The sequence below is a fragment of the Heptranchias perlo genome, chromosome 2 (genome assembly GCF_035084215.1).
Source record: "Heptranchias perlo isolate sHepPer1 chromosome 2, sHepPer1.hap1, whole genome shotgun sequence".
Classification (NCBI taxonomy): Eukaryota; Metazoa; Chordata; class Chondrichthyes; order Hexanchiformes; family Hexanchidae; genus Heptranchias; species Heptranchias perlo.
The window spans coordinates 7,310,038-7,328,915 of record NC_090326.1 but is presented as its reverse complement, the minus strand read 5'-3'; the positions used below and the strand labels follow the sequence as shown (position 1 = coordinate 7,328,915).

Here is an 18,878-nt window from a genome sequence, read left to right as displayed (position 1 = left end):
GTAGACTCATGACTAAGGTCAGAGCATATGGAGTCGGGATAAGTAGCAGAATGGATGGCTACATACAAACTGAAAACAGAGTTGGGGTTAAAGGTAGCTACTCAGACTGGCAAAAGGCGGGAAGGGCTGTTCCACAAGGATTGGTGCTGGGACCACTGTTCACAATTTACATTAATGATTTGGACTCTAATCAGAAGCACAATTTTAAAATTTGTGGATGACACCAAATTGGGGGGTATAGTTAATACCGAGGAAGAATGTGACAAAATACAAGACGACCAATAAACTTGCAGAATGGGCATATAATTGGCAAATGGATTTCAATACAGGCAAGCGTGAGGTGCTGCATTTTGGTAGGAAGAATAAGGAGACCACATACTGCTTGGATAATGAGTCTAAATGGGATAGAGGAGCAAAAGGATTTAGGTGTACAGGTACACAAATCACTAAAAGTAGCGAGACACATTAATAAGGCCATAAAAAAAGCAAACAAAGCACTGGGGTTCATTTCTAGAGGGATAGAATTGAAAAGCAGAGAAGTTATGTTAAACTTGTATCGAACCTTGGTTAGGCCACACTTGGAGTATTGTGCATAGTTCTGGTCTCCATATTACGAAAAAGATGCAGAGGCACTGGAGAAGGTGCAAAAAGGATTCACAAGGATGATACCAGAATTGAGAGGATATACTTATCAGGAAAGGCTGAACAGGGTGGGGCTCTTTTCTCTATAAAAAAGGCTGAGGGGTGACCTGATAGAGGTCTAAGATAATAAAAGGGTTTGATAGGGTAGATGTAGAGAAAATGGTTCCACTTGTGGGGGAGATCAAAACTACAGGTCATAAATATAAGGTAGTCACTAATAAATCCAATAGGGAATTCAGGAGGAACTTCTTTACCCAAAGAGTGGTGAGAATGTGCAACGTGCTGCCACAGGCAGTCGATGAGGCGTTTAGCATAGATGCAGTTAATGGGAAGCTAGATAAGTACATGAGAAAGGAATAGAAAGATACGTGGATAGGGTTAGATGAAGAGTTGGGAGGAGGCTCGTGTGAAGCATAAATGACGGCATGGACCAGTTGGGTCGAATGACCTGTTTCTGTACAGCAGACTTGATGTAACAATTTAAACACCACACTGCTGTGTTACAGCCTCCAAAATATTGTTTCGAACCCGCATTACACCGTACACAACTATATGTTTATAACAGGAGCTACACAAATGGAGCCATGTGCAAAACAAATAGCTTCCATGCTAGATGATGTCAGGAAATGAAAACCAACATTTCAGAAAACCAGAAAATCATTTTCATTTAACCGAAATAAAAAAATCTTTTGGCTAGATCAGCATATTCATGGATCTAACCAACCTTCACAGAGGTGGAACTAACAGGTAAACTACAACATAGGCTGTATGCCTACATCCCTCTTCAGCCTTTATTCTAAGAACAACCCCAATTGACACTACCCCTGTCAAATCACCACCCAACTCCAAAGAAGGGCATTAAGTTATTTGGAGCGACACTGTCTACATGAAAATGTTTGCTAAACTTATTAAAACAAATCCAGGTTGCAATGCAATGTCAGAACATGTCACGTTACTCTGCAATGACAAACAAAATGACATACAGCTCTTAACCTCTCCCTCCCCAAAAGATACGCTATATATGAAAATATTGCAGATTCAGCTTTTTAAAAAAAAATACTTTACATTAGCTAGCCACTAAATAAGCAGGTTATCACACAGGTCTTGGTAAAGTTTCACTCATACAACTGAAACATGTTATTTGCATGAAATTCTTAGAAATAAAAGCAGTAAATGTCAGAGAGTCTTGTTCCTTTAGGGTCACTGGATTGGTTGTAATACTTTAATGTTGAATGGGTCCAGACAAATTTATACAACTGAACATGCTGAGAGAAGTATAATGAAGGAGGAAAATAAGTATAACATTACCTCCGCAGGACTATCTCGAGAAAGCCTCTTTGAGACATTCGGTGACAATAAAGCTGCCAAACTTTTCCTTATTGTAGGGTTCTCAGGTGTTGCATTTTCTTCCAGCAAATAGCCACCTAACCGACTCAGGGCATTTACACACAACTTTGCAAGACTGTTAGAAACTTCCTGGTTAAAGAAATAGAACATAACTGATTTCACAAATACTGACCATTGACAAGTATACTCCTTAGGACAAAAAGCTCATTCAAATATTGAGCAATATAGGAATGTTGTGAAACTTAAAATAAACTTCAATTTTTTTTTTGATTTTAGATAGTAAAGTCTGATGACCGTATATACAGATTCTAGTTTATACTAATACCTGCTGGTTAGTATCTTCACACTTTTGAATTCCACTTTCTTCCAGTGTGTAATCATAGCTGAAGAGGTAGACAAGAAGGTGCCACAGAATACCAGCTTGAAACAAGTGCGTCTGTAACCAGTAATCCACGGCAAAGGAACCAACACATTCAACCGTCAGCATGGCCACCCGTGGTAGGCTCTGTGTACAAAGACATGCACTTAGAATGCAAGTTTAAAGATTGCTGTTTTATTAGCTGCATTGAAGCACAATCAAATTGAGATATTAATCATAGCAATGTATGCAATACTGTACTTGAAAAACCAAAAATATTTGTTCCTAATCAGTGGGAAGCATTTAAATATAAAGATATAGTTAAAGTGTCATTTAAAAAAATCTGCAACAATGGTCTGACGCAGTGTCTTTTATAATCATGCTCACTGCAGAAGTACCTACTTTGCCATAATACAGCAATCTGCAGAGGTCTCTAATGATATTGGGCATTTCTGTTATTTTCTCCCTGCATTCCTCAAACTGAGCAGCGACGCTGTAACATTTACAGATATGGCCACACACCTAAAGCAAAGAGAGGTACCATATTAATTCTACAATAACCTCCATTTATATAGCACCTTTTACATAGTAAAATGTCCCAAGGCGCTTCACAGTGGAAATCTAACAAAATTTGACAGCTAGCCACATGGAGATATTAAAGCTTGATCGAAGAGGTAGGTTTTAAGGAGTGTCTTAAAGGAGGAGAGAGAGTTAGAGAGGCGAAGAGGTTTAACTGGGAATTCCAGAGCTGAAGGCACAGCCGCAAATGGTGGAGCAAAGGAAATTGGGGATGCGCAAGAGGCCATAATTGGAGGAGGCAGTGGTCTCAGAGGGTTGTATGGCTGGAGGAGGTTAGAGAGAGATAGGAAGGGGTGGGGCTATGGAGGGATTTGAAAACAAGGATGAGAATTTTAAAATCAAGGTGTTGCCGGACCGGGAGCCAATGTAGGTCAGCGAGCACAGGGGTGATGGGAGAACGGGACTTGGTGAGAGTTAGGATATGGTCAGCAGAGTTTTGGAATGAGCTGCAGTTCATGAAGGGTGGAAGGTGGGAGGCCGGCCAGGAGAGCATTGGAATAGTGGAGTCTGGAGGTGACAAAGGCACGAATGATGGTTTCAGCAGATGAGCTCAGGCAGGGATGGAGATAGGCGTTGTTAGAGGTGGAAGTAGGCAGTCGTGGTGATGGAGAGGATATGGGGTCAGAAGCTCAGCTCGGGGTCAGAAGCTCAGCTCGGGGTCAAATAGAATGCCAAGGCTGCAAACGGTCTGGTTCAGCCTCAGACAGTGGCCAGAGAGAGGGATGGAGTCGGTGACTAGGGAATGGAGTGTGCGTCAGGGACTGAAGACAATGGCTTCGGTCTTCCCAATATTTAATTGGAGGAAACTTCTGCTCATCGAATACTGGATGTTGGACAAAAAGCCTGACAAATCAGAGGCAGTGGAGGTAGTCGAGGGAGGTGGTGGTGAGGTAGAGTTGGGTGTCGTCAGCGTACATGTGGAACCTGACGTCGTGTTTTCGGATGATGTCGCCGAGGGGCATGTAAATGAGAAATAGGAGGGGGCTGAGGATAGATCCTTGAGGGACTCCAGAGGCAACGGTGCGGGAGTGGGAAGAGAAGCCATTGCAGGTGATTCTCTGGCTATGACTAGATAAGAATGGAACCAGGTGAGGGCAGTCCCACCCAGCTGGATGACAGAGGAGAGGCATTGGAGGAGGATGGTGCGGTCAACTGTCTAAGGAAGCAGAGAGGTGGTGAAGGATGAGGACGGATAGTTTACCATGGTCACAGTCACACAAGATGTCATTTGTGACTTTGATCAGGGCCATTTTGTGGCTGTGGGAGGAGCGGAAATCTGATGGGAGAGATTCAAACATGGAGTTGCGAGAAAGATGGGCGCAGAACACCAGCTTGATTGAGAATTTCAAACCACACTCAAAATTTGAATAATTTTACCTGGACAGCCATGTCATCCTTTTTGCTAGAGCTTGTTAACACTGCCACGCAACGTGCAAAGCCCTCTTGTAGCACCTGAAAAATGAACCATAACCATTTATAGAATCACTGCACGTTTACTTGTGTTGTAAAATTGGAAGCTGATGGATTTCAAAGTACTCATTTTAGTCATCACACAGCATATTAAAATGAGTATACCCAGCCCTTAATGGAAATACAGGCTGCAGAGACAACATTACATTAGATCAATTTGAACATTACTGTATAAATGGATTCAATTAAACATTTCCGGCAAATATTTAAAATGGATTTAAACATTTCCAGCATATATTTATAAATGAAATCCTCTCCACTACGCTATCCAAATTTAATAGAGTAAAAGGAAGACGAGTAATTTTTAAACAATTTTTGTATTTTTTGCTAAACACTCCATGCACTGTTGCTGTGTATAAGTTACCTCTATTCCGTTCTCTCTACGAAGCTCTTCAGCATTCAGGGCTGAGCAATTGACAGTATGAAAAGCCAATTCAGTGGAAGCTGGCAACAAAGAAACCTTGGAAAATAGTTGATCATCTGACGTTTCCATGGTAATGGTCTTGATTAACATCGGGTATCCAGCATATTTATAGGGCTCTAAATCTACAAGAAAAATAAAATTTATAGGCTATAGTTAAATCATAGGAACAGGAGTAGGCCATTCAGCCCCTTGAGCTTGTTCTGTCATTCAATTCAATCATGGCCGATCTGGACCGTAATTCGATCCACCCGCCTTGGCTCCCTAACCCTAAAAAAAAATCTATCAATCTCAGTTTTGAAATTTTCAATTGACCCCTTTGCCTCAACAGCTTTTTTTTTGGGGGGGGGGGGGCGGCATAGAGAGCTTCAGATTTCCATCACAAAAACTTGAAAAAGCTCTGCATTTATAAATGTAAACAGTAAATGGGTAGGGCCGATTAGGGACCATAAAGGAGATCTACTCATGGAGGCAGAAGGCATGGCCGAGGTACTAAATGAGTACTTTGCATCTGTCTTTACTAAGGAAAATGCTGCCAGAGTCACAGTAAAGGAAGTTGTACTCGAGTTACTGGATGAGCTAAAAATTGATGGAGGTTCTAGAAAGGCTAGCTGTACTTAAAATAGATAAGTCACCTGGTCCGGATGGGATGCATTCTAGGTTGCAGAGGGAAGCAAGGATGGAAATTGTGGAAGTACTGGCCATAATCTTGCAAACATCCGTAGATACAGGGGTGTTATACCCTTGTTCAAAAAAGGGTGCAAGGATAAACCCAGCAAATATAGGCCAGTCAATTTAACCTCAGTGGTGGGGAAACTTGTAGAAATGATAATCCGGGACAGAATTAACAGTCACTTGGACAAGTGTGGATTGATTAGGTAAAACCAGCACGGATTTGTTAAAGGCAAATAGTGTTTAACTAACTTGATAGAGTTTTTTGATGAGGTAACAGAGAGGGTAGATGAGGACAATGCAGTGGATGTGGTGCATATGGACTTTCAAAAGGCGTTTGATAAAATGCCGCAGGGTAGGCTTATCATCAAGATTGCAGACCATGGAATAAAAGGGGTAGTAGCAATATGGATACAGAATTGGCTAAGTAACAGGAAAGAAAGTAGAGGTGAATGGTTGTTTTTCAGATTGGAGGGAGATGTACAGTGATGTTCCCCAGGGGTCGGTGCTGGGACCACTGCTTTTCTTGATATGTATTAATGACTTGGACTTGGATGTACAGGCACAATTTCAAAATTTGCAGATGATACAAAAGTTGGACGTGCAGCAAACAGTGAGGAGGATAGCGATAGACTTCAAGAGGATATAGACAGGCTGCGGCATGGGCAGACATGTGGCAGATAAACTAGAGGGCACAATTCTAAAAGGGGTAAAGGAACAGAAAGATCTGGGGGTTTATGTAAACAAACCATTGAAGGTGGTGGGGCAGGCTGAGAAAACGGTTAAAAAAAGCCTTTATAAAACACTGGTTCGGCAACAGCTGGAGTATTGTCCCCAGTTCTGGGCATCGCACGTTAGGAAAGGTGTGAAGGCCTTAGAGAGGGTGCAGAAGAGATTTACTAGAATGATTCCAGGGATGAGGGTCTTTAGTTACGTGGATAGACTGGAGAAGCTGGGGTTGTTCTCCTTGGAACAGAGAAGGTTGAGAGGAGATTTGATAGAGGTATTCAAAATCATGAAGGGTCTAGACAGAGTAGATAGAGAGAAACTCTTCTCATTGGCTGAAGGGTCAAGAACCAGAGGATACAGATTTAAGGTGATTGGCAAAAGAACCAAAGGTGACACGAGGAAAAACTTTTACACAGCGAGTGGTTAGGATCTGGAATGCACTGCCAGGGGGAGGTAGATTCAATCATGGTCTTCAAAAATGGAACAGGATAAGTACTTGAAAGAAAAGAATTTGCAGGGTTGCAGGGATAGGGCAGGGGAGTGGGACTAGCTGGATTGCTCTTGCATAGAGCCGGCGTGGACTCGATGGGCCGAATGGCCTCCTTCCATGCTGTAAATTGTTAATTATATTTGCTCCATGCAATGTTTAAGATAAATGAAATGCATACAATCCAACCTACAAATCTGAGAGAAACTAACACAAGAAATAGGAGTAGGCCATATGCCCCCTTGAGCCTGCTCCGCCATTCAATAAGATCATGGCTGATCTTAAACCTCAACTCCACTTTCCCACCTGATCCCAATATCCCTCGATTCCCTTAGAGTCCAAAAAATCTATCGATCTCAGCCTTGAATATACTCAACGACTGAACATCCACAGCCCTCTGGGGTAGAGAATTCCAAAGATTCACAACCCTCTGAGTGAAGAAATTCCTCCTCCTCTCCGTCCTAAATCGCCAACCCCTTATCCTGAGACTATGTCCCCTAGTTCAAGACTCCAACTAGGGGAAACAGCCTCTCCGCATCCACCCCGTCAAGCCCTCAAAGAATTTTATACGTTTCAATGAGATCATCTCTCATTCTTCTAAACGCTGGAGAATTTCGGCCCATTCTACTCAATTTCTCCTCATAGGACAACCCTCTCATCCCAGGAATCAATCTAGTGAACCTTCATTGCACCGCCTCTAAGGCAAGTATATCCTTCCAAAACTGTATGCAGTACTCCTGGTGTGGTCTCACCAAAGCCCTGTCAATTGCAGTAAGACTTCCTTAATCTTATACTCCAAACCCCTTGCAATAAAGGCCAACATGCCATTTGCCTTCCTAATTGCTTGCTGTACCTGCATGTTAACTGTTTTGTGTACAAGGACACCCAAATCCCTCTGAACACCAACATTTAAAATATTCTGTTTTTCTATTCTTCCTACCAAAGTGAATAGCCTTACATTTCACCACATTATACTCCATCTGCCACTTTCTTGCCCACTTAACCGGTCTATATCCCTTTGCATCCTCCTCACAGCTTACTTTCCCACCTAGCTTTGTATAGTCAGCAAACTTGGACACATTACACTCAGTCAGTCCCTTCATCTAAGTCATTAATATAGATTGTAAATAGCTGAGGCCCCAGCACTGATCCCTGCGGCACCCCACTAGTTACAGTCTGCCATCTGAAAATGACCCATTTATCCCTACACACCGTTTTCTGTCCGTTAACCAATTCTCTATTCATGTTAATATATTACCCCCAACCCCATGAGCCCTTATCTTGTGTAACAACCTTTTATGTGGCACCTTATCAAATGCCTTTTGAAAGCCCAAATATACGACATCCGCTGGTTCCCCTTTATCTACCCTGCTAGTTACATCCTCAAAAAACTAATAGATTTGTCAGACAATTTCCCTTTCACAAAACCATGTTGACTCTGCCTTATCACAGTGATTTTCTAAGTGCCCTGTTACCACTTCCCTAATAATGGATTCCAGCATTTTCCTGACTGATGTCAGGCTAACTGGCCTGTAGATCCCTGTTTTCTCTCTCCTTCCTTCCTTGAATAGTGGTGTTATATTTGCTACCTTCCAATCCATTGAGACGGTTCTAGAATCTAGGGAATGTTGGAAGATCACAAACAATGCAACAAACAGCTTCAAAAAAGACAGCCCGCTACCACCCCATAAAAACTGACAACTTAAATAGTACAATTAAAAAACAGCTCTAAAGGCCTTTGAGCACGTTACTACTTCAAGGTGACCGAATTGGTCAAAAAGGATTATATTGGACTTCAGGATTGAGTGTTTTGGGATAACTGCTCATTGCAGGTTGGTTGCCATGAAAACTGAAACCCAATGGCCCCATGTCTGACCAATGCAAAATAGTTATAATGGGAGTACAGCGGTACATTAACTTGTCATGACGTAAGCTGCAGCTATAACCAATATTCCATCATCTGTATTGGTGGGGGGGGGGGGGGGGGGGGGGGAAGAGAAGTGGACACCTAAAATATGCAAAGTACAACTTTTGCAATGTTGAAGCAAGCACGTGAGCTTTGATGGTGCACAATTTTGTTTTTTTGGTGGGGGGGGGGGGGCGGGTGGGGAGGCAGTGTCTGCAGGCATGCTTCCACAGGAAATTATCATTTTTGACTCTTTTGGCACACGTGCCAGCATTTTGAAAAGGTACTATTATTCAGTAATGAGAAGAGGGAGACTGAGATACAGCTGACTGACATTAAGGAGATACACCCGGAGTGTAGTCCAGCTCCAGGGGCAAGTGAATCTGCCTCGTATCCTTCCTTGCATCCTTTTCTTCCATATCCAAAAAAACTCAATTACAAAAAGAGCACCCATAGCAATTTTTACTTTCAGGATTTTGATTGCAGCAATAATATGTAACTTTAAGAACTAACTTCCTGAAAAGTCAGCACATCACTGGATCTTTCCTGATCATTTCATCAAAGAGCAGCTGAGCACATAACATTCATTTCTTTCTCATCACCATTAAATGTGCCATTAAAATGTAGCTCTCCCACATAAGCACTAGATGTCGGAATGGAATTTATGGCGAAGGCTAAAGACAATGGCTTCGGTCTTCTCAATGTGGAAACTGCGGCTCTTCCAGGACTGCATGTCAGATTAACAGGCTGACGACAACAGTGATGGGAGGGGTCGAGAGAGTTGGTGGTGAGGTAGAGCTGGGTGTCGTCAGTGTACATGTGGAGCCTGACGTCACCTCTTCAGATGTCGTCGTCGCCGAGGGGCAGCATGCAGATCAGAAAGAGGAGGGGGACCAAGGATAGAGGTAACACTACAGGGGAGGGGGGGGGGGGGAAAAAAAAAATCAAAAAAAGGTACTATTGCAGGAGATTCTCTGACGATGTGACTAGATCAGTAAGAGTGGAACCAGACGAGGGCAGTCCCACTCAGTTGAAGGAGGATGGTGTGGTCGACCGTGTCAAAGGCTGCAGAGAGGTCGAGAAGGATGAGGAGGGATCGTTTACCATGGTCACAATCACATAGGATGTCATTTGTGACTTTGATTAGGGCCGTTTCAGTGTTGAGGCATGAGCGGAAACCTAAATGGAGGGATTCAAACATGTAGTTGCGGGAAAGATGGGCACAGATTTGGGAGGCAACAACACAGTAAAGAGCTTGAGAGGAAAGGGAGGTTGGAGATGGAGCTGTAGTTTGCAAGGATAGAGGGGGCAGGAGTGTTTTTTTTTGATAACAGCAGATTTGCAAGTGAGGGGGGCAGGACCTGAGGAAAGGGAACCGTTAAAAATATCAGCTAACATGGGGGCCATGTAGTGAAGTTGGGTGGTCAGCAGCTTCATGGGAATAAGGTCGAAGAAACAGGAGGTGGATCTCACAAATAAGATAAGCTCAGAGAGGGCATGGAGGAGAGAGATAAGAGAAACTAGAGAAAGATGAGAGTTCAGGGCTCGGGCAGGGGGGAACCTTAGGGGAAGTTTGTCTTGAAGAGGGAGAGGAGCGAACAGCAGGGGTAGCTGAATGGATGGTCTCAATCTTAGTGACAAAGATGTCCATGATGACCTCACACTTGGAGGGGAGTGTGAAGGAGGCAGGGGAGAGGGGTTTAAGGAGACAGCTGGCAATGGAGAAAAGAAGTTGGGGGTTATCATGGAATCTTACAGCAACTAAAAAGGCCATTCAACCCATCCTGCCTGTGCCAGCTCTTTGAAAGAGCTATCCAATTGGTCTCACTCTCCTGCTCTTTCCACATAGCCCTGCAAATGTTTCCCCTGCAAGTATTTATCTAATCCCCTTTTGAAAGTTATTATTGAATCTGCTTCCACCATCCTTTCAGGCAGTGCATTCCAGACCATAACTCGCTGCGTAAAAAAAAAATTCTCATCTCCCCTCTGGTTAAGACAGATCTTAAATCTGTTCCCTCTGGTTACCAACCCTCCTGCCAGCGGAAATGTTTCATAATTTTGAACACCTCTATTAAATCTCCTAGGAACCTTCTCTACTCTAAAGAGAACTGTAGTAAAAATACATCTGATAAACAAAAGATTTGATGTAAAATCAGCTCCAGCAGGCTGAAAGGAAAACTATTAATGGGATTGTTAAATTATACGTTGTTAAAGACCACACAAAAAAGGTCAGATCACCACAGCAACAAGAACCTGACTCTAGGTTGGCTGAATACCTGCCTACTTAACTTGATTACAGAGACAAAGCAAACAAATGAACTGTCAATCAATCGTGGTGTGGTATTTGAAGAAGCCTATTGTTGACAAGCCACCGACCCAGAAGTGTGGTTCAAAATTAAGGAGATTTAAGACCTAAGCAGCAGTTAGAGTGGCGAGTTACTTCTACACCACACCTTTTGTTTCCTGATGGCACATCCTCAGCTGGCTTCATGACTGCTCTCCACCTCTCAGCTTCATGCCTTGATGCAGACTTACAGGTTGCTTCTGAAATGGCTGATCAGACTACAAGAGAAAACCATGCTACACTACAACTGCGCCCATCAAGATATTCAGAGAATCTTCGCCACGAGCCTGAGCCAACCCTAAGTATATAAACTTTCGTTAAGGGGCTAGTCTAGGATAGATATTTGATTTCCAAAAAGTTATGTATTTTGGGAATTCAGAAAGTGTTTTCTTGTTAAAGCAATTCTAAATCGTGCATTAACCCAAGATGTTGTTTAATTTAAACGATGGCTTTATAAAGAAAACAACGATTTGTGCCTGAAGTTTCTTAAGGAAAAAAAGAGTCCATTAAGTTAAATATAAAATTAAACCTGGTGGAGAAAAAAAAGCATTTCCCCAAATTAAAGTGTAAAATCACTTTGTACCTTTTTGCTCCGACTGAACAATCCCAACTTCTCCAATCTCTCCACATGACTGAAGTCTCTCATCCCTGGTACCATTCTAGTAAGTCTCTTCTGCACCCTCTCTAAGGCCTTGACATCCTTCCTAACGTCTGGTGCCCAGAATCAGACACAATGCTTCAGCTGAGGCCTGATCAATTACCTTTGCATTCCAGGATCATTTCTGGAGTAGTCAGCAGTTTTGGCAAAAGAGAGCTTGATGTGGTCCAGCCAGATCTGTTGATGAATGGCTAAACCAGTTGTGTACCATAAAATGTTCAAATCTGCACCCCTTGGACTTGGGCCATACCATAGGGAGCAACCGGGGAGGGAGAGTGTAAGGATTTTATTGGGGATAAGAGCATCAAATGTGGAGGTAAGGGAGTGATTGAGCAGATTGATAGCTGCAGAAGTATCGTGCTGAACGGAGGGCTGGATAGTTGGAAATTTGAAAGTGACTTGGGGAGGGGGGGGGGGGGGGGGGGGTGGGGGAGGAAAAAGAGAAAAGAGAGCTTTTTCCGGGGCGGATGCAGAAGGAAGTGGGGTTGGAGGAGGAAAGGGAGATGTGAATGGAGAAGGATACAAAGAAGAGATCAGAGATGGCCTTGTCTGTTATTGAGACAATGGGCACAGAGAGACTTGAAATGGCACGGTTGAGTGGTTGGCCATAAATATGGGTAGCAGCGTTTATATGGAGCATAGGAACAGGAGTCGGCCATTCAGCCCCTCGAGCCTGTTCCACCATTCAATTAGATCATGGCTGATTTGTATCTCAACTCCATCTACCAGTCTTGGTTCCGTAACCCTTAATATCCTGGTGAATGAGACAGACACATGGCAGATCAAATTTAATGCAGAGTAGTGTGAAGTGATACATTTTGGTAGAATGAGGGGCAATATAAGCTAAATGGTACAATTTTAAAGTGAGTGCAGGAACAGAGAGATCAGGGTCTTTTGCCAATCACTTTAAATCTGTGTCCTCTGGTTACTGACCCTCGTCCCTGGTACCATTCCAGTAAATCTCTTCTGCAGCCTCTCTAAGGCAACAACACTGGCATTTACCTGACAATGTGGAAAATTGCCCAGGTATGTCCTGTCCACAAAAAGCAGGACAAAGCCAATCCGGCCAATTACTGCCCCATCAGTCTACTCTCAATCAAAGTAATGGAAGGTGTCGTCGACAGTGCTATCAAGCGGCACTTACTCACCAATAACCTGCTCACAGATGCTCAGTTTGGGTTCCGCCAGGACCACTCGGCTCCAGACCTCATTACAGCCTTGGTCCAAACATGGACAAAAGAGCTGAATACCAGAGGTGAGGTGAGATGAGATGAGAGAAAATGCCCTTGACATCAAGGCAGCATTTGACAGAGTGTGGCACCAAGGAGCCCCAGTAAAATTGAAGTCAATGGGAATTAGGGGGAAAACTCTCCAGTGGCTGGAGTCATACCTAACACAAAGGAAGATGGTAGCGGTTGTTGGAGGCCAATCATCTCAGCCCCAGGAGTTCCTCAGCAGTGTCCCAGGCCCAACCATCTTCAGCTGCTTCATCAATGACCTTCCCTCCATCATAAAGTCAGAAATGGGGATGTTTGCTGATAATTGCACACTGTTCAGTTCCATTCGCAACGCCTCAAATAATGAAGCAGTCCGAGCCCGCATGCAGCAAGATCTGGACAATTTCCAGGCTTGGGCTCATAAGTGGCAAGTAACATTCGCGCCAGGCAATGACCATCTCCAAGAGTGTCTAACTACCTCCCCTTGACATTCAACGGCATTACCATCGCCGAATCCCCCACCAACATTCTGGGGGTCACCATTGACCAGAAACTTAACTGGACCAGCCATATAAATACTGTGGCTACAAGAGCAGGTCAGAGGCTGGGTATTCTGTGGCGAGTGACTCACCTCCTGACTCCCCAAAGCCTTTCCACCATCTACAAGGCACAAGTCAGGAGTGTGATGGAATACTCTCCACTTGTCTGGATGAGTGCAGCTCCAACAACATTCAAGAAGCTCGACACCATCCAGAACAAAGCAGCCCGCTTGATTGGCACCCCATCCACCACCCTAAACATTCACTCCCTTCACCACCGGCGCACAGTGGCTGCAGTGTGTACCACAGGATTCAATGCAGTAACTCGCCAAGACTTCTTCGACAGCACCTCCCAAACCCGCGACCTCTACCACCTAGAAGGACAAGGACAGCAGTCACATGGGAACACCACCACCTGCACGTTCCCCTCCAAGTCACGCACCATCCCAACTTGGAAATATATCGCCGTTCCTTCATTGTCGCTGGGTCAAAATCCTGGAACTCCCTTCCTAACAGAACTGTGGGAGAACCTTCAGTACAGGGACTGCAGCGGTTCAAGGCGACTGCAGCGGTTCAAGGCGGCGGCTCACCACCATCTTCTCAATAGCAATAAATGCCGGCCTCGCCAGCGACGCCCACATCCCATGAACAAATTTTAAAAAACCCCGATTCCCATTTGGTGACAAGAACCTGTCTAGATCCTTGTTGAGACCCATCAAGATATCTCGTTTCACCTCCAATGTTGGTAATCTGCTCCGCACAAAGCTGGGAGAATGTTATGGGGACTAGAACTGCCTCAACCATTCCCACGTTAGGGAGTGCAGAAGGAAGGAATTTCACTCCTGATCACCATCCAGCAACCCCAGATGGAAGTACTTGTGTGTGAACATTGGACAGGGCCACAACTGACCTAGGCTGCATTGACCCGTGGTCAAATAGTCCACCTGCACTCCATCAAGGCTCACATATCAATGGCCACTTGGGTTAATACTGAAGGACCCGCAGTGCCTGTAGAACCATACCTGAGGCAATTTGATTCGGACCCAAATAAATCAGACAAAGAGACTGTAATTGCGCAGAAAGCACAGCTGGGCTGAAGTAAGAGAAAAAATGTATCTAAACATCTATTTCACAAGCTACTGTCTGGTGCAGAAACACAACTGAAGCTCTCTCTCAAACAACTGATTTCTAACTCGAGAATCCTGGACCCCAGGAAGGAGCAAGAAATCTGTCAATTAGCTATTTGGTTGTTTGGATCATTAAACTGAAGCTGAAATGGGCTGAGTGGTATTTTCCTTTCCTCAGATTAGGCTCTTAAAATTGCAGATACGGTTTATTCCAGATGCACAAAGCAAAATGTTATCTATCCAAAACAGGACGTTCCATTTTTGATAAGGCACCACACAGTCTGAATACATAAAGATCAAATCATATAGATAAATAATTCAATAATATAATTCTATGAACAATTCTATGTGAGAAATACACTGAATAAAAAAAGTAATGTAAAGCAAGTAGTGAGACTCCATGAAAATAGCAAACCATTTTACCAGATTGAGGTAGTGGCCACTTGTACAGTACAGAGCTTGTTATGCTAACCTATTACTGTAGCTATACTATCACATGTATAATAGTTGATTCCAATTAGTCAGTTATTGAATGTACTTCCAAACTGATGTGTGATCTTCTGAGTATAACGAAAGCATTTTATACCATTTGAAATTAACACTCAAATATTTTCAATATGGCAAGATTCTCACATTTGGCAAGTTAAACAAAATGTGTCAACATTCCTTATGGAAGGAAGAGGAGATCTTACCCTTTTTATATCTGTTGAAGAGGATGCTCTGTGTTTTCAGGATGAGAATAATGTTCTCTGGATCAGGTCCATCCACCACTTTGATCGACTTTGTGCACAAGAATTCATAAGCTTTATTCACCTTTTCAAAGATATCCTTGAAAAAGGATTAATGCAGAAGATATTTCATGTTAGAGGTGGAAAAAGCAGCCCGAATTTTATGAAACAGTTTACCTTTATTCAATGTCCTTTTAAAAAAAAAAACAAGTAATTGCCAATGAAACCGGAGTGCAGGACAACCAGCAACCAATCTAGGCTGGGCACTACTCCCAGTCAGCATGCAAAAACTCACGTACCAACTTCGGACTTTCACCATATTTTCAACACTTCATGCAACAACTGTTGTTCTCACATTCCTTCAAGGTCATCAGTGCATAAACATACTTCTACTCTTCACAACTGTTGGAGAACATACCCTTCCTTCAGGATTCTTGTCAGGGTGATACTTCTGTGCAAGTCTGAAGTAGGCTTTCCTTATCTTGCTCTCATCATGCCTATCAAGGAAATTCATAGCACAACAGATTACTCATGGTTAATATTCATTTTGAAAATCATTAACAAGGATCTCTAGTCAGTCTTCTAAAATAGTTCCTTTTTTTTTGGTCACCCACCCATGTCTCCTAGTCCAAGAGTCCCCAAGCCAAGCTACTGAAAAGTGGTCACAGCTGGAGTGCATGCATGCCAGATATAGAGTGTACATCTTGTAGAACTCGGTCCACTTAGCTAAGTCCAGACAGTTTAAGTGCAGGTTGGCAGAAACCAAGTACGCAGAATGGTACAGCTGGAGTTTAACCAGTTAAAATCATACATCTTAGCAACAACTTGAATTTATATAGCACCTTTAACATGGTAAAACATCCCAAGGAGCTTCACAGCAGCACAATCAAACAAAATTTGACACCAAGCCATAAGAAGATATTGGGACAGGAGCTTGATCACAGATTTTAAGGAGCATCTTAAAAGGAGGAGAGAAAGGTAGAGAGGTGGAGCGGTTTAGGGAGGGAATTCCAGAGGTTAGGGCCTAGGCAGTTGAAGGCACAGCCGCCAATGGTGGAGCAATGGAAATCAGGGATGCGCAAGAGGCAAGAATTGGAGGAATGTAGAGATCTCAGAGGGTTGTAGGGCTGGAGGAGATTGGGAGGGGCGAGGCCATGGAGGAATTTGAAAATAAGGATGAGAATGTTAAAAATTGAGGCGTTGCCGGACCAGGAGCCAACGTAGGTCAGAGTGCACATGGGTGATGGGAGAACAGGACTTGATGCAAGTTAGGATACAGGCAACAGAGTGTTGGCTGAGCTCAAGTTTATAGAGGGTGGAAGATGGGAGGGCGTCCAGGAGAGCATTGGAAGAGTCGAGTCCAGAAGTAACAAAGGTATGGATGAAGCTATGGAAGTGGTTTTCCCTCATTTGATGATGCTCATGTAAAACCATAACCTTATCCTACAGATCCCTCGAGTAAAATTAACCTATACCTTTGGGATTATTTCCTGGGGACTCCAAAACATCGATACATGTGCTGCAACACCCTGAAGAACCATCATTGACAGTTTTTAGGCTCACTAGGATCCCCCTTCTTGTGGATCGAAACCACAATTGTGCTCTAGAAAAGGGTTTGGATGTCAGCTTTAGTGCCAGCCTGTGCTCAGTGGCAGCACTCCCACCTTTGAGTGAGGCGGTCAAGGGTAAAAGCCCCATTCCAGAGACTTGAGCACATATCCAAGCTGACACTCCCAGAGGGAGCGCTGCACTGTCAAAAAGGTGCCATCTTTCGGATGAGACATTAAATCGAGGCCCCATTTGCCCCCTCAGGTGGATGTGCAAGATCCCATAGCACTTAGAGCAGGCCAATGTTTACCCTTCAACCAATATCACTAAAAATAAGTTATCTGGGTGTGCAGCTCATTGCTGTGTGTGGGTCATTGCTGTGTGCAAATTGGCTGCTGCGTTTCCCTTCGTTGAAACAGTAACTGCACTTCAAAACTACTTCATTGGCTGTAAAGTGCTTTGGGACATCCTAAGGTCGTAAAAGGCGCTGTATAAATGCAACTTCTTCAAACAGAATCCTATTCAGCTGTAGAAGGGTAGCTGTACAGTATCATTCGGCACAACTTTCCAAAATGATTTCTGTTCACATTCATATTGTAAGATGCTTCAGGGCAAGCTTCAAAAATTTAAAAAGCAGTCCTGCATGAAAAGGCCTTTTTTTTTAATAAAAGTGAAAGTACTAATTGAACTCAACCAAGCATCATCAACTTTTAAGTGGTATAAATCTCACTAGTTGCACACTCTAATACCACCAATAGTAATTTCTAAGCTCCTGTGTAGCAATTTTAACAAGATGATCAATAAGGAATGTAATTTAGTATGTGGACTTGTGCCAACCTCTTGTGATGCGAGCAGATGGCGTGACCCAGCTTCCTGCACGTATTGTTGCTCAAAACGCTCCCAGTTTTGCACATAATAAATCTCAAAATGTCAACTGACATTAGATTAAGTGCATTAAGAGTTCAATGTACGTAATGCACTGCAGCATAAATCAAGAACTATATTAAAATTGCTTTTTGGTCCTGAAATTCAGGAAGCTCATCAATTGGTGCGGATTCCACATTAAAGCCAGGGCTCTGGAAACGCTGTTGCACTTGGTGTCATAGCCTATAAATTCTACAGAAAGATCACGCTTACTGCAGCCGAGAAATTACAATTGCAGATATTAGGGCCAACATGCTTGTGTGACCTAGAGGATTTAAGTTGTTTGTTGGGTAAACTCCCATGTTAAAATAGCTACAGAGCAACATTAAATACTGGCCTGCTAATACTGCTAACAGTAATTTCAAGGCTTGGATGGGGTGGGCTGTTGAACACCATGAGCTGAAAACTCAAAGCTCCCTGAATATTTTAGTGAATACCTCACCTTAAAAAAAAATGAATGCAGGCGATAGTTCATTTGGAGATATTTGGTTTTGATTACAAATGATTAGAAATAATTGAATAAACTAAATACAGTAATCACTACTGATTGCAAATAAAGATGCAATTTTGGCAAGTACATTCAATTATAGTACCATTACAGGGAATGATTTGACCTTCCAAGATAAGTTCTCATGGATACTTGAAAATTACCCATTTTGGCTGCTTTACATTTCTTTCAACTACACTAATGGTGACAATGCCCTAAAATTGCCCCTTTAAATGTGTCCTCAATTGCAACCCTAATGCAACTGTGGGAACTAAAAGAGCTAGTTAGTGCTAAACAGAATCATGGATACTTGTGTGAAACAAAGCATTTCTCAAGAAAAGGTAAGCCTAAGGTCACAGCTCAGAAATATATTATATAGAATTACATAGAATGTCCAGCACAAATTTCTTTTATTAGAAATTAAAACTCTTAGATTAACTGTTATAACGTAGTACTCAGCATAGTTGCACACAGCATGTGCAGAAAGAGTGGAAGGTGTATCACAGGGTGAAGTTAGCTTTCATTCACCAAAAGGAACATTTAGATAAGCATAATTTAATAGGACAAAGTCAGCATGGCTTTATGAAGGGGAAGTCATGTCTGACAAATTTGCTTGAGTTCTTCGAGGATATAACGTATAGGGTGGATAAAGGGGAACCAGTGGACATAGTGTATTTAGACTTCCAGAAGGCATT

The 18,878-nt window shown here is 43.0% G+C and overlaps 1 protein-coding gene across 5 annotated transcripts in view; it reads right to left on the bottom strand.

Moving 5' to 3' along the window:
• Window positions 1–18,878, bottom strand: part of LOC137334859 (dnaJ homolog subfamily C member 13) — a 270,037-nt gene that overhangs the window by 67,231 nt on the left and 183,928 nt on the right. For all 5 annotated transcript variants that reach the window (XM_067999895.1, XM_067999904.1, XM_067999912.1 and 2 more), the window contains exons 36-42: window positions 15,643–15,721; window positions 15,189–15,324; window positions 4,761–4,942; window positions 4,304–4,378; window positions 2,750–2,869; window positions 2,315–2,494; window positions 1,951–2,118 (exon numbers count right to left, since the gene is read on the bottom strand). In XM_067999895.1, coding sequence (XP_067855996.1) covers window positions 1,951–2,118; window positions 2,315–2,494; window positions 2,750–2,869; window positions 4,304–4,378; window positions 4,761–4,942; window positions 15,189–15,324; window positions 15,643–15,721 — 940 coding nt within the window. The remainder of the gene's footprint in view (window positions 1–1,950; window positions 2,119–2,314; window positions 2,495–2,749; window positions 2,870–4,303; window positions 4,379–4,760; window positions 4,943–15,188; window positions 15,325–15,642; window positions 15,722–18,878) is intronic.